The following is a 16,321-nucleotide window of genomic DNA, read 5'->3' as shown; positions in this document are numbered from 1 at the left end:
GTGTTTTTTTAAACCTCCGCAAGCAGAGCATAACTCAGTCAGTCTGTCAGTCACTTGTCTTCTCAGAGGAAAAGGAGAGATGATGATGATAATGATGAGGGTGGTTGAGGATGAGGTGAGGAGGGGATGTTGGGTTGGGGGGCCTCTGACCCCCCCCCCCCCCCCCCCTGTCGCAACCAACTGGTCTGCAGGCAGCAGGAAGGAAGCCTTGCTGTGATACCAGGTCTATTATAGTCCCTCTCTGTCACAATCCCTAGGCTGGGAAAACAGGGCTAACGGTCGTCCCGCTGGTTTCATCACGTCCCCCCGTTCCCCGCTTTTAGAGACCAGGCCAGGGACTGACATGGCTAGGGGCCCTAGGGGCTAGGACTTTGTGTAACTCTGTTGTTTTTGTCGCACTGCTTTGCTTTATCTTGGCCAGGTCGTAGTTGTAAATGAGAACTTGTTTTCAACTGGCCTACCTGGTTAAATAAAGGTGAAATAAATATCTGTGAGCTCCTGATGAGTCCGAGTGTGTTAAATGATTGTGGTAGGATGCGGACCTGACCCTCACTTCGTGATGTTTTATTAAACACTCAAGAACCAAGAATTATAATTAGAATCAGGTGCTTTATCTTCAGTTACCAGATATCACAAAACTAAAGCACCACAGAGTCTTTGTTTGGATACAACCATACAGTTTGCCACTGTCCTTCATTTGTGATTTTTAATATGGGTGGTTCGAGCCCTGAATGCTGATTTGGCTGACAGCTGTGGTATATCAGACCGTATACCACGTGTATGACAAAACATGTATTTGTACTGCTCTAATTACATTGGTAACCAGTTTATAATAGCAATAAGGCACCTTGGGGGTTGTGATATATGGCCAATATACCACGGCTAAGGGCTGTGTCCAGGCACTCTGCGATGCGTTGTGCCTAAGAACAGACGTTAGCCGTGGTATATTGGCCATATATCACACCTCCTCGGTTAAATATACACTGAGTATACCAACCCCCCCCATTGCAGTTTTTGACACTGGTACAGTTCTTGATACAGGTGGACTTGGCACCTACTCCCATACCCCTTTCAAAGGCACCATTTGTTTCTTGCCCATTCACCCTCTGAATGGCACACAGACACAATCTGTGTCTCAAGGCTTAAGAATCTTTCTTTAACCTGTCTCCGCCCCTTCATCTACACTGATTGAATTGGATTCAATCAAGTGACATCAATAAGGGATCACAGCTTTCACCTGGATTCACCTGGTCAGTCTGTCATGGAAAGAGCAGGTGTTCTTAATGTTTTGTATACTCAGTGTAAGATCCTAATTCTTTTTGTTTTGATTTGGAGTTCAGCCTGTCAAAACACAAAATACTCGGCACCTAATACATTTCTGCACATTTAACAAGATAGCCGGAAACTGCTGGACCAGAAATAATTAGAAAATTGCTGAGGAGACATCTTTCAGCAAGAGTTTGGCTCCAAGTGAGGAGGGAACGTGCAATCCATCTATTTTAGCCCCTGGCTGTTGAGTTGGTTGGGTAACCAAGCAGCCTTTGCTGTTATAGGACAATGCTCCCCACCATATGACTCTCCTATTGCGCAACGCTTCACTACTATTTCCCAATAGTGTTTGGAGTGGTAGTCATCCACCAACACCAAAAAACAGTTTAGGGTAGACAGGAAGGAGAATGTTAATTGGGGTATATGCTGTATTGATCTACATGAAAAGATGATCTCTAAAGATGGAATTATAGTGGTTGTAAAGTCTGGGAGGGGAAGCTGTATAGGAGTCCCCTATACTCTCATTACCTCAGTCCTACAAAGGTGCATGAATTGACAAACCAATGGGTTGTATGAGAGAGATTATGACTTTCTTGGATGACAGTGGAAGTTGAATAGAAAATACTTCTAGGTTCTCCTAGTAGTGTCCAGTGGAGAGTGCTACTAAACAAGTCAACTGTATAGGAGAGATCACTTCCACCACCATCTCGAGAGTAAGCTACCCATCCCTTCCCCCTCCATAACATCGTTATGCGTCTTTTCCTACTAGCACTGACTTTGCTGATCAATACTTTGAGGGAAAATGTCCTTGATACAATTGTGATGTTGTCTCACCAACAGTAGCCATCTTAAGATGAATGCACGAATGTAAGTCGTTCTAGATAAGAGCATCTGCTAAATTCTAAGTTACAAAATATGCCCTGAAACTTCCCAGTGATGTGATGATTGGACACAGATACATGGTTACTTGGGTATAAGACAGGACAGGTACAGTGGGGCAAAAAAATATTTAGTTAGTCAGCCACCAAATGTGCAAGTTCTCCCACTTAACAAGATGAGAGAGGCCTGTAATTTTCATCATAGGTACACTTCAACTATGACAGACAAAATGAGAGAAAAATAATCCAGAAAATCACATTGTAGGATTTTTAATGAATTTATTTGCAAATTATGGTGGAAAATAAGTATTTTGTCAATAACAAAAGTTTATCTCAATACTTTGCCAACAAAGGGTATATAACAATGACAGAGGTCAAACATTTCTGTAAGTCTTCAAGGTTTTCACACACTGTTGCTGGTATTTTGGCCCATTCCTCCACGCAGGTCTCCTCTAGAGCAGTGATGTTTTGGGGTGTTGCTGGGCAACACGGACTTTCAACTCCCTCCAAATATTTTCTATGGGGTTGAGATCTGGAGACTGACTAGGCCACTCCAGGACCTTGAAATGCTTCTTACGAAGCCACTCCTTCTTTGCCCGGGCGGTGTGTTTGGGATCATTGTCATGCTGAAAGACCCAGCCACGTTTTATCTTCAATGCCCTTGCTGATGGAAGGAGGTTTTCACTCAATCTCACGATACATGGCCCCATTCATTCTTTCCTTTACACAGATCAGTCGTCCTGGTCCCTTTGCAGAAAAACAGCCCCAAAGCATGATGTTTCCACCCCCATGCTTCACAGTAGGTATGGTGTTCTTTGGATGTAACTCAGCATTCTTTGTCCTCCAAACACGACGAGTTGAGTTTTTACCAAAAAGTTCTATTTTGGTTTCATCTGAACATATGACATTCTCCCAATCTTCTTCTGGATCATCCAAATGCTCTCTAGCAAACTTCAGACGGGCCTGGACATGTACTAGCTTAAGCAGGGGGACACGTCTGGCACTGCAGGATTTGAGTCCCTGGCGGCGTAGTGTGTTACTGATGGTAGGCTTTGTTACTTTGGTCCCAGCTCTCTGCAGGTCATTCACTAGGTCCCCCCGTGTGGTTCTGGGATTTTTTTGCTCACCGTTCTTGTGATCATTTTGACCCCACGGGGTGAGATCTTGCGTGGAGCCCCAGATCGAGGGAGATTATCAGTGGTCTTGTATGTCTTCCATTTCCTAATAATTGCTCCCACAGTTGATTTCTTCAAACCAAGCTGCTTACCTATTGCAGATTGTCTTCCCAGCCTGGTGCAGGTTGCAGGTTGTGAGGTTGTGGTCTTTTATACCGATAACAAGTTCAAACAGGTGCCATTAATACAGGTAATGAGTGGAGGACAGAGGAGCCTCTTAAAGAAGAAGTTACAGGTCTGTGAGAGCTTGTTTGTAGGTGACCAAATACTTATTTTCCACCATAATTTGCAAATAAATTCATTAAAAATCCTACAATGTGATTTTCTGGATATTTTTTTCTAATTTTGTCTGTCATAGTTGTAGTGGGAGAACTTGCACAATTGGTGGCTGACTAAATACTTTTTTGCCCCACTGTATCTATCTGGACATCATGACTAAGATGAAACGGATTGAAGGAACTTGTGCTGTGCAGAGATGGGGTCCAGATGACTTTTACACCTTAGTTTCACTTCTTCCTGTTCTTTCTCATATCCCATAAAATGTGACCTGAAATCTATTTATATAGTTATAGAACTGGTCTCACCGAGGGCTGTGACGGTCGTGACATTTTGTCAGCCGGTGATTGTCAAGTAATTGACCGTTAATTAACTGACCGTCTGGGCTACACTAGATTATTTAGAAGACAAGATTTGCTTAGAATTCTGTGGAATTGTTTTACATTATTGTATAGTATTTACCTTTATTTAACTAGGCAAGTCAGTTAAGAACAAATTCTTATTAGTCAATGACTGCTTAGGAACAGTGGGTTAACTGTTTAGTATGAAGAATACAATTCAACATAGCTGAATAAAATAGAAAGGATATTTTCTCCAAACATTTTAAAGGAGTGTGCATATGCAGCTATTCTGTGTTGAGAGGTTAACAAAGAAACAGGTACTCCTAAATACTTGATTTCCAGTTATTCATGTAACTTTGGTTGTGATACAAATGTTGGGTTATCTGTTCTGATGCTTAATACATTCTTAGGCTGCATGATGCGACTCTAATGATGATTTGAAGAAAGTTGCATGAAAGGCATGAGCTCTGCTTAGTTTTTTTTTTGCACAAGCTGTACACTTCACCAGTCTCTCATTCACAATTTGACAAGCACTTGATAATGCATAGAATTTTCCGGTGGCATCCCCTTTGTGTGGCTGTAATGCCAAAAATCTATGTATTTTGCGGTAAGTGGCCATTGTGCCCTTGGGCTGAATGTAATAATTATAATTCACTTCTCCTGAAAATTTTGCTTAAAATGTTGATAAACTATAAGGATATTTCTTCACATTATAAGCGCAGCAATGTGCACACCGTAGTAGGCTAAAAACTCAAATCTACCATTAGCAGGAAAACACCATTCTCAAAAGTGACCGCAAATGCGGTCATGAATGTAATGCTTTTATTATAGAAGTGAATTTTTATGGTGAAAAATGATTTTCCCCAAACTTGAAACTCACGCGCTGCTTATGTATACCAGTTAGGTTCTACACCCCTTGTAAAACGGATTCATGTGCTTCATTTTAAGAAGTTATTTGGCCACTTCAGTTGTGATACCATCCTTATCAAAACATATAGGCCTACGGGCTAGGCTACATGAGGTGTGCAACTATGATTTGGAAAAAGTCCCCCAAAAAAGGCATGCACTGTTTCTTGCCTTAATCTGGGCATCAATTCACAAGTAATAAGCTAATATTGTCACCCATCAGACTAATCTTGATTTAATCTTGTCTTTACATATACTAAATAATATATGTGGGAAATTTTGATTTATCATACCCCTGTCTCGAAACAGGGTCAGGGGGAAAAAATACATGTCATCTATGCACTTAAATAGTGAATGGAGGATGCTTTTACCCGTGGTTTATTTCCATGCCAGCCAGGTAGGCTACACTCCTGTTGTAAATTTAATCAATTTGCTTAGTATTAGGAAAGTTGAGAAATAAAGATAGTTCGCCTAGCCTATAGAAAGCTGATGTGATCCTCCTTTCTAATAGAGGCCATCACTCTGTTTTCTCATGCAATTGCATAGCCTATAGAAATGTTGCACAACATGAGCTCATGGGCTCTCATTAAGTGTTTGATTTAGATGTTTTACATTTGCATTGAAGTCAGAGTGATTAGAGGGACAATAGAGTGCTGAGTTCCAGGCAGTTAGCAAGTTAGGTAGGCTACTAATGACCATTGGCAGCATCAGAGCTTGGAGAAGCCTAATTACTGTGACTAAATGGTCAGGACTCATGACCACCAGTGTGGCGGAAATCTGGTCATCTTAACAGCCCTAGTCTCACCTATGACAAGACAATCCACATCCTGATATGATCAGTGATACACGTTTTAGACTACACTGTTTTATTCTGTACTTGTACCTATAAGGCCATGTGGTTTTGTCTTTGCAGGTCACAGCATTTCAAAGAGAGCATCAGGTTCATCCACGAATGTCGTCTAAATGGAGGGGCCTGTCTGGTGCACTGGTACGTACACCACCTAACCATAAACCACTAACTTTCTGTTGACCGTACCTGACCCCTTATGACTATGCTCTCCATGTCCCTGTCCCATAATGCAGCCTGGCCGGTGTGTCCCGTAGTACTACCATGGTGGTGGCCTACCTGATGACCGTCACCACCTACAGCTGGGAGGAGTGTCTGTCGGCTGTCAAGGCCGTGCGTTCCTTCGTAGGCCCGAACTATGGCTTCCAACAGCAACTACAGGAGTACCAGATGAACCAAGTCACAGAGGTAGGTACACACACATTGAAACTAGAGGTCAACCGATTAATCGGAATGGCCGATTAATTAGGGCCGATTTCAAGTTTTCATAACAATCGGAAATCTGTATTTTTGGGTGTCGATTTGCCAATTTGTTCTTTTTTTCTTTTTTGTTCTATTTGTTTCTACCTTTTTATTTTACTAGGCAAGTCAGTTAAGAACACATTCTTATTTTCAATGACGGCCTAGGAACGGTGGGTTAACTGCCTTGTTCAGGGGCAGAACGACAGATTTTCACCTTGTCAGCTCGGGGGATCCAATCTTGCAACCTTACAGTTAACTAGTCCAACGCAATAACGACCTGCCTCTCTCTCGTTGCACTCCACAAGGAGACTGCCTGTTACGCGAATGCAGTAAGCCAAGGTAAGTTGCTAGCTAGCATTAAACTTATCTTATAAAAAACAATCAATCAATCATAATCCTAGTGATAGGTTAACTACACATGGTTGATGATATTACTAGATATTATCTAGTGTGTCCTGCGTTGCATATAATCTGACTGAGCATACAAGTATCTGACTGAGCGGTGGTAGGCAGAAGCAGGCGCGTAAACATTCTTTCAAACAGCACTTTCGTGCGTTTCGCCAGCAGCTTTGTTGTGCGTCAAGCATTGCGCTGTTTATGACTTCAAGCCTATCAACTCCCGAGATGAGGCTGGTGTAACCGAAGTGAAATGGCTAGCTAGTTAGCAGAACGGTTCCATATTTCACTGAAAGAATAAACGTTTTGTTTTCGAAATGATAGTTTCCGGATTTGACCATATTAATGACCAAAGGTTTGTATTTTTGTGTTTATTATATTATAATTAAGTATATGATTTGATAGAGCAGTGGTAGGCAGCAACAGGCTCGTAAGCATTCATTCAAACAGCAGCTCTTAGCAATGCTAGGATGCACAGTGCTGTTTATGACTTCAAGCCTATCAACTCCTGAGATTAGACTGGCAATACTAAAGTACCTATTAGAACATCCAATAGTCAAAGGTATATGAAATACAAATGGAATAGAGAGAAATAGTCCTATAATTCCTATAATAACTATAACTAAAAAACTTCTTACCTGGGAATATTGAAGACTCATGTTATAAGGAACCACCATATGTTCTCATGTTCTGAGCAAGGAACTGAAACGTTAGCTTTCTTACATAGCACATATTGCACTTTTACTTTCTTCTCCAACACTTTGTTTTTGCATTATTTAAATCAAATTGAACATGTTTCATTATTTACTTGAGTCTAAATTGATTTTATTGATGTATTATATTAAGTTAAAATAAGTGTTAATTCAGTATTGTTGTAATTGTCATTATTACAAATAAATAAAAAAAATATTATTATTATTGGAGGACCAGCTTTTTTGGTCCTCCAATAATCGATATCGGCGTTGAAAAATCATAATCGGTCGACCTCTAATTGAAACACAATATACATACACACACCCTGTATAGATAACATAATGATGTCCCCTAACAACAAAAATATACTCACTGTGCCCTTGAGCAAGGCACTTAACCCTTAATGGGGCGGCAGGGTAGCCTAGTGGTTAAAGCGTTGGACTAGTAACCGGAAGGTTGCAAGTTCAAACCCCCGAGCTGACAAGGTACAAATCTGTCGTTCTGCCCCTGAACAGGCAGTTCCTAGGTCCATCATTGAAAATAAGAATTTCTTCTTAACTGACTTGCCTAGTTAAATAAAGGTAAAATAAATCAATAATGCTCCAGTGGTGCTGTACAATGGTGACCCTGGATGTGACCCCACTCCCTACGGGTGTCTCAGGAGGAGTTGGGATATGCAACAAATAACAGGACAAATATAAGCAACCCCAAATTATTATTATTCTACAGCTTCCCACAATTCAAAGTGGGCAGAAAAACAGCTGTAACACAGCTCAGGCGTAATATTTAGACTTGCATAGTTCAGGCCTATCAACGGTAAACAATTTCAATGAGTAAGAAGAATGCCGGTTAAGGCCCACCTTTTCTCTTAACACCCACTCGGAATCCAAACTGTTAGCTTACTCCCACTCATAGTACAGAGTCACAGGAATGTGTCATCCTTCAGCTGCTATCAGTTAATGATGCAGCTGTTTTTTACAAGGCCACTCCTGCCCTGTCAGGTTCATCCTTTTGGTTTACTTTCACTTCTGTAGATGGAGGTGGGTCTCTGACAGTAAACCTGGAGCCCATCCTTCCTGGTTGCCTGTCTCAACTTTATATGGCCTACCAGGGATCTTCCTAAACTCATCATACTGGGAGATGATCTCTGTGATGACTAATGGCTTGTCTGGACTTGCTGTTATGCCTGAGGTGGGTTATGAACCCTCGATGTATCTAGGCAAACAGAAGACAACTAACCTCGATGTATTGAGGCCAATGAAAGACTATTAGATCCTGTGTAAACTAAAATTTTAAAATTGTAAAATGTTTGTCTGGTCCACCAGAAATATATGTTATTTAATTAGAAGTACCACCATTGTGTATATTAACTGTGACTTCAACCTCCTTCACTCTCATGTCACTATACCTACACTAAAGTGTTTGCTGTGTTGTCAGTCAGCCCCATCTGCATATTATTCACACAAGTATGTGTGGGGTGGTGAGAAAATGACTTTCCTGTTGTGGGGCAGCTATTTCCACACACATCAGACTTCAAACCTGTGAAATGTTGTGTGACATGTACACGCACAGACGCGCACACACACGTTTCTAGAACATGCTGCAAAGAGAGCTGTGTATGGAGGTTGCTGAGAAGGGCTTTGTTTCTCTAGCTGATGACATGCACCCAGCCAGTGGTACTCAGTACGTGTGTGTTGTATACAGAAGGGGAACTGGAGGGGCTTGCTGAAATTGCATTAGCCTGGTACTAACATCACGTGACTGTAATTACTGTCAGAGGCTTGCAAAATTTCTTCACAGAAGAAAAAAAGGTTGTTTTCTTATTGTTTGGTTGAGTTGACAGCGATTTTGAGGATCAAAGGGGAAATGGGATGCCTTTCTTCATGCTTTTCCCATGACTGTGTCTTAGAGAATTTGCTATTGTCATACGAATAGTTTTATCTAGTGTTGTATTGTATATAGGGTTGATCGATTTTATATTTTTTTCATTTCACAACACTTTGCCAAAAACACTGATACAACTACGGCATGTCTGTTGTTAAAAATGATTATAAATGCATTATCACGTGGGTGTTTTGTTGAGTGTAAGGTTCAGTAAGTGTGATGGTGTCTTAGGGGATGTGTCCAGGTCATTGTTTCTCCGTTTTGACTTTGACTTTGAATGGATTCAAAGCTGAGAGACATTTTCAAGCAAACAAAACTGAAATTGACATTTGTTCCAATTTTGAGTAATCCCTTTCTCATGAATTGATGATCCGGAAGTGAAAACTGGTAAAGGTAAATGGTGGAGTTTCTGACTCAAACCTGGGTTTGGGACTCAAGTCTCCCGTCTGTCCTTATCGTGTGTAGTCTAACTGTTCATTGTACCTTCCTTGGTATGTATTTCTGTAACACAGTGCATGTTCTTTTAAAGAGGTTTGAGTATATTGTATGGCTGGTTATGGATGGAGGTAATGTGTGGGAGTCGCTGTGACACCTGACGGTTGTGTGGGAGGAAACATACTTCACAGTGACACACCCGAACACAACTCTTCTCCTTTACCAGACATGGGAACTGTCTTGGTTTATCTGGAACTCCTGCATTTATGACAGGAGTTAACACTATTAACACTATTTTGATATAACGTTAAAATTATACTGTATATCATGATTACCCATCTAACGTAAATAATGTACCACTAGTTTGTTTACCTATAATTTATTACAGTAGTGTATAGGTTATTTATAAGAAAATCACTAAATAAATACGCATTACAATCTTTTGTTGAACTATCACATTGGTGGCTATGCATTGATACTAGTAGCCACCCACCACTCCATCCAACACCTGTCTACCAGAAGCCCATGATGTGATGTTCAACACCTGTCTACCAGAAGCCCATGATGTGATGTTCAACACCTGTCTACCAGAAGCCCATGATGTGCTGTTCAACACCTGTCTACCAGAAGCCCATGATGTGCTGTTCAACACCTGTCTACCAGAAGCCCATGATGTGATGTTCAACACCTGTCTACCAGAAGCCCATGATGTGCTGTTCAACACCTGTCTACCAGAAGCCCATGATGTGCTGTTCAACACCTGTCTACCAGAAGCCCATGATGTGCTGTTCAACACCTGTCTACCAGAAGCCCATGATGTGATGTTCAACACCTGTCTACCAGAAGCCCATGATGTGATGTTCAACACCTGTCTACCAGAAGCCCATGATGTGATGTTCAACACCTGTCTACCAGAAGCCCATGATGAGCTATTCAACACCTGTCTACCAGAAGCCCAGCGGTGTGGAACACATCTAAGCTGCATAACCTTGATTAGTGAACACACAGGTGCCAAAAGGTATGTGACAACTGAAGCAAAAAGAAACTGAATGTTTAGGTTCATTAGGCTCACACTAGTGGGAACATTTTATTTGTCTCCTTATAATCTACAGTTCCCTCTTTGTATTCATATTGTGTTACTGAAATGGAACATAATTCCATATATTTCTTTCAGAGACACATTCAGTTCATCCTATTTAGCAATATATATGGTGTTACGCAACAAATGATTAGATGGTTATTTTCTGGATTCCCTCCAGAAACCACAAATCTAGATGATCTGTTGGACTTGTTGACCTAAATGGTTAGAGCTTTGTTGTAAGGGCAAGATGGAGCATGTCCCACAGGCTGTGGTTCCTCTCTGGCAAGAGGAGGGCTGGGTAGTGTTCAATTAACGTATGGTGTGTCACACTTACAGAATCACCAGGACTGACATAGACATAGAAGAAATCAAAAACACTATCGGTCAAATACAATTTCTGGTGTATTTGGATTTATTATGGATCCCCATTAGCTGCTGCCTTGGCAGCAACTACTCTTCCTGGGGTCCAGCAAAATTAAGGCAGTTTATACAATTATACAAACTTTACAATACATTCACAGACTGTGTGCCATCAGGTTCCTACTCCACCACTACCACGTATATACAGTACAAAATCCATGTGTGTATATAGTGCATATGCTATTGTGTGTATGTGTATGCATGTGTCTGTGCCTATGTTTGTGTTGCTTCACAGTCCCCGCTGTTCCATAAGTTGTGTTTTGACATGCATATTATTAATATTAGTTCTCTGTGTACATACAAGGGCCAGCCGTGCTGCCCTGTTCTGAACCAATTGCAATTCTCATAAGTCCTTTTTTGTAAAGTGTACTTTTCTACAAGCTTCAAAGGAATTGGGAGACATCACCTGCACAGTCACTACAATCTAAGCTGGTCCTAGATCTGTTTTTGCTTGAGAGCCCTGTGTAAGCAGAAATGTCAGAGGAGAAGTGACAGAAGTGGAGGCAGGTTCCTGGTAAAGCTCTGATTCAGAGCTAGCTTTCCCCACCCCTTCCTCAGCTCTCACTGGTCCCTATGTGGGCCCACTGACCGCTGGGCTAAAGACCTGGGACTTCTGCCAGGGGTTTCCCACCCAACCCATGCTGCCTCCTCGAGGCCCTCTCACCAGGACTAATCCCCATGTACCGTTAAACCCAGAAAACACAGACACTGGGCCAAGTTGGGATCAAGCCCAGAAGCAATGTTGTTAAAGCCAGAGTGAGTGTGTTGGGGTCATAGCTGTTGGACCTCTTATGGCTCTCTGAGCTGCCGAGGAAAGTCCCTCATTTTCAGGAATGTCTGCCGTCCGTTTGCCGACCACACACAGAGATTGATCTAGAGATAGATTGCTTAGATTGTAGCTTCCACTATGTAGCTTCCACTATCTACATCTATCACCATCTACTAGGAAGGAAAATAAACCAAGAGAAAGTGTGGTAAACTACACCACAATAGAAAATCTCCTCTGACACCAGAACACTCTGCTCTGACACCAGAACACTCTGCTTTGACACCAGAACACTCTGCTTTGACACCAGAACACTCTGCTCTGACACCAGAACTCTCTGCTCTGACACCAGAACACTCTGCTCTGACACCAGAACACTCTGCTCTGACACCAGAACACTCTGCTCTGACACCAGAACACTCTGCTCTGACACCAGAACACTCTGCTCTGACACCAGAACACTCTGCTCTGACACCAGAACACTCTGCTCTGACACCAGAACACTCTGCTCTGACACCAGAACACTCTGCTCTGACACCAGAACACTCTGCTCTGACACCAGAACACTCTGCTCTGACATCCCACCCTTGGAGGACCATAGAACACTAATTGAGCTGAACCATCGAACATGGTCTTTTCTGTCTGTCTTCTCTCCAGTACCGGGCGTGGCTGCGGGCCAGTTTCCGCCCCAGTCCCTTTAAGGACCAGGAGCAGGTGGGAGTGCTGCTGAACCAGTACATAGAGCAGCAGCAGCAGGAGAACCAGAGGAGAGGAGGGGACCAGGGCTGGATGAACCAGGCCTCCAGTGTCTACCCTCTACCCTACAATGCCTACAACGGCTCTGGGGGCAACAGATGAGCCAAGGGGCCTCGAGTCTCCCTGGTCCCACCAACCTCCAGCTCAGGCCTGCCTGGAGAGTGACACAATGGCCCAGTCCCAAAATCACCCCTAGGCACTTAGATCTGAAAGGATCGGATGGGTGTAAGTAGGGCCAGGGGTTTCTCTTGACCAAGACATTCTCCAGACCCTAGTCCTAAGCAATATGGGAATAGCTCCACCCTGCCCTCTGATAGACTAGGTGGAATTGTCACCCTATTGCCTGTAACTATTTACTACTTACAGGTCCCAAGTGCATAGGGGTATTTTGGGGGCATTGGCTAACTGACTCTCTCACCACTGCACTACCTCCCATGTCCCTTGTCACCTTCACCACTGAACTGACCTTAGTGCAGCCTGATCAGGAGCTCTGATGCTCACTGAAGCCTTAGTCCAAACACCTCCACACCTCAACACCTTGACCTTACAGCCACATACTACCATGAGGCTTCACCTGTCCTATAACCTCGCCTCAACTCATCTCTAAACCCAACGGATCAACTTTTAAGGCCAAACAGATAAAGAATTGTAGGACTAGCTGTTTTTTTTCGTAATCATCTGCCTAAGACCTACAACTAGGACCTGGTTAGGTCACATGATCAGGAAAAAGTCCTACACCTAACATTACATTATAATAAATTATTATTAATATGTTTATCAATATGTTATTACATGGTACCATGATTACATCATGTTAAATGCAGTCCGCTGGTTAGATGGAAGATCTGATTGGTGTTGAGGGTTGAATGGACATATGAATGAACATAAGATGCTCTCCGCCCTAATTTAAACTGATCCAGCTACTGTATAGCTGCATGTGATAAAGCTTTATATAACAGCAGCTTTGCCATAGAAAATGAATGCCTCGTTCCAGCTAGTAAAATGAAGGATCATCACAGCCCAAAGTCATAATATGGGGTCTTCCTAAAATCTACCGTAAATCTTCTTTGGAAATTTGCTTATCAATTTATCGTAAGTTATAAATATAATTGTATTTTTAGGGAATTTTTAAGATCTTTGTTAAATGTTTAGTGGTACAAATTCTGTTGTATCATAGTGCATGTATCTGCTTTATTAATATTCAAATGTACACTTTCATTGTTTGCCAAGAAATATATGCTAATAAATATTATTATGAAGCCAAAGCAGCATATTGAGACTGAAACAACCTTACAGCAATTTTAAGGCTGGCTACAAACCGAAGTATTATCAAATCATAACTAAACTAATTTGTGTGTGTGTGTGTGTGTGTGTGTGTGTCGACACGTACATGTGTGTGTGCGAGAGAGAGAGAGCTTGTGCTTGAAAGTGTATGGTACTGGAGCATCAGCTCTTGGACCAAGAGGCTCTGCAACAGCTTCTATCCCCATGCCATAATACTGCTAAATAGCCACAAGACTACTTCATAATCCAGGTAACCACTAATTAACTATCCACACTGACCCTGACTCTATGCACACTCACAAGACTATATATACACACACTCTCTCACACACACACACACTACACTGTCACTCTCACACAAAACCCTCACACGCGCGCGCACACACACGCATACACTTCTACACGTCATATGCTGCTGCTACTATGTTGTTTATGTTCTTATTATCTATGCTGATGACGAGTCACTTTACCCTGCCTTCATGTACAGTGCCTATTGAAAGTCTACACCCCCTTGAACTTTTTTCACACTTGGTTGTGTCAGTGCTTTAGAGCTGTTTGGGAAACGCTGATTTTTAATCGCTTTGGTACTAGTTTCGCAAGTGTGTGATAACATTTCACAACTCAAAACATATCCTCAAAAAGGCTGTTTTTTAAAACATTAAGAGGTCAAAGACCTGGGCATGGGCCCCGTCAGAGAACTGTTGTCTAATGAAGCCCGGGCCATCGTCATTGACCATGTGGCAAACAGAGGCCTTACCATGGCAGAAGCTGCCAAATTAGTTCACCCCAATCTGAAAAGATCAACTGTCAATTTGATAATGAGAACATTTCGCCAAGAAAAGCGGTAAGTCTACAGGATATGAACTATGCTTTGTCATTACATGTACAGTAAATGGCATTGTAATGCATGTAAATTCACATAAAATGTTCCAGTATTCTTCCAGTATGATCTATTGACAGTGTACTCTGTTCTACAGTCAGACTTGACAGAAGAGGTGGTGGCCGTGTGCTGACCGACCAGCAGGAGTGGGCAGTGGTGGAAATGGTGAGGGCCAGGAATGACATACGACTGTCTGAAATAAAGCAGGCCATTGAGGAAAACAATGACATCATGTCACGAGAATTTTCAATCCCGATGATGATAATAATCACTATAGCTTTCACCAATTTCCCCTAGGTTGTAAAGCTAGGATTAATAAGAATTAGGTGTTCTGCAAAAGGTTCGTTGTAGTTTATTCATGAGAGCTCTAAAGTCAATCAGAATTTGAACAGTCTTTATAACCCCCTCTACGCACACACACACACACACACACACACACACACACACACACACAGGTTTATCACTTTTCTACCAGCCTTGGCAGTTTCTCGACGTTCTCTCCTCCCTAGATTAGAGACACCTTGGAAGTGATAAACAACAGGCCCTCCTGTTGTCAGGAGCCTCTGTTTTCTCCCTCTTACACACACACACACACACACATACATTATTAGAATTATAGTATTATATGTTTCAGGATGGAATTCTTTAGTCATTACTTTAAACATATACATTCCTTTATCACATCCCCATGAGCGTGACACCCTCCTGGCCATGGATGAGGCATGTTATGACATCAATGCAGACCAAATGTCAAGCTTGGATTCGCCATGCGAAAATATTTTTCCCGTGGTGCATGAACAATGGGGACATTGACTGTGACGTGGATGGGAATTTATGGCCAAACACTCAAGACAGGCTTGATGCAAATTAATGCGTGCTAAACGTCATGTTATATTAGCATTGATTTAATTTGTTTCATTTAATTTTATTACAGACAGTACACCTATATTGTAATTCTATTTTTTGTTGTTGCATGAATGGTTGTAGAGGATGGTTGTAGTGGATGTCTTCATTCATCACACCTTTTCTGTACATTGCTCTGTTAATTTTACCTTCTATCCTGATCAGTCCCTGACGATAAACATCCCCATAACATGATGCTGCCACCACCATGCTTCACATTAGGGATAGTGTACTTTGGCTGATGTGTTGGGTTTGCGCCAAACGTAACGCTTTACATTTAGGCCAAATAGTTTCATTTTAGTTTTGTCAGACCACAAACATTTTGGCCACACGGTTACAGAATCTCCCAAGTGTTTTTTTATATACTTCAAATGGGATTCAAGGTGGGCTTTCTTGAGTAATGGCTTTGCTTGGGATATTGTTGCCACATGCACACTTTGCCCAGTCTTGGCTATCAAATCTCTGAAACTGGAAACACATATCTCCCTCACTAGCTTTTATGCACCTGCTGTCAGAGCAGCTCACAGATTACTGCACCTGTACATATCCCATCTATAATTTAGCCCAAACAACTACCTCTCCCCCTACTGTATTTATTTATTTATTTTGCTCCTTTGCACCCTCATTATTTCTCTACTTTGCACATTCTTCCACTGCAAATCTACCATT

At 42.0% G+C, this 16,321-nt stretch overlaps 1 protein-coding gene across 3 annotated transcripts in view; it reads left to right on the top strand.

The window, feature by feature from the left end:
• The window catches only part of dusp22a (dual specificity phosphatase 22a), a 34,068-nt gene extending 20,218 nt beyond the window's left edge, over nucleotides 1–13,850 (top strand). For 2 of the 3 annotated variants that reach the window (XM_031831037.1, XM_031831036.1), the window contains 4 exons: nucleotides 5,759–5,833; nucleotides 5,929–6,100; nucleotides 10,048–10,580; nucleotides 12,487–13,850. In XM_031831037.1, the coding sequence (XP_031686897.1) occupies nucleotides 5,759–5,833; nucleotides 5,929–6,100; nucleotides 10,048–10,580; nucleotides 12,487–12,559 (853 nt within the window). In that variant the 3' untranslated portion in view covers nucleotides 12,560–13,850. The remainder of the gene's footprint in view (nucleotides 1–5,758; nucleotides 5,834–5,928; nucleotides 6,101–10,047; nucleotides 10,581–12,486) is intronic. The other variant, XM_031831038.1, reaches the window with a different exon arrangement.
• The last annotated feature ends 2,471 nt before the right edge of the window (nucleotides 13,851–16,321 follow it).

Source organism: Oncorhynchus kisutch, linkage group LG8, assembly GCF_002021735.2.
Source record: "Oncorhynchus kisutch isolate 150728-3 linkage group LG8, Okis_V2, whole genome shotgun sequence".
Classification (NCBI taxonomy): domain Eukaryota; kingdom Metazoa; phylum Chordata; class Actinopteri; order Salmoniformes; family Salmonidae; genus Oncorhynchus; species Oncorhynchus kisutch.
Note: the sequence above shows the minus strand (reverse complement) of the source record. Positions and strands in the feature narration are given on the sequence as shown.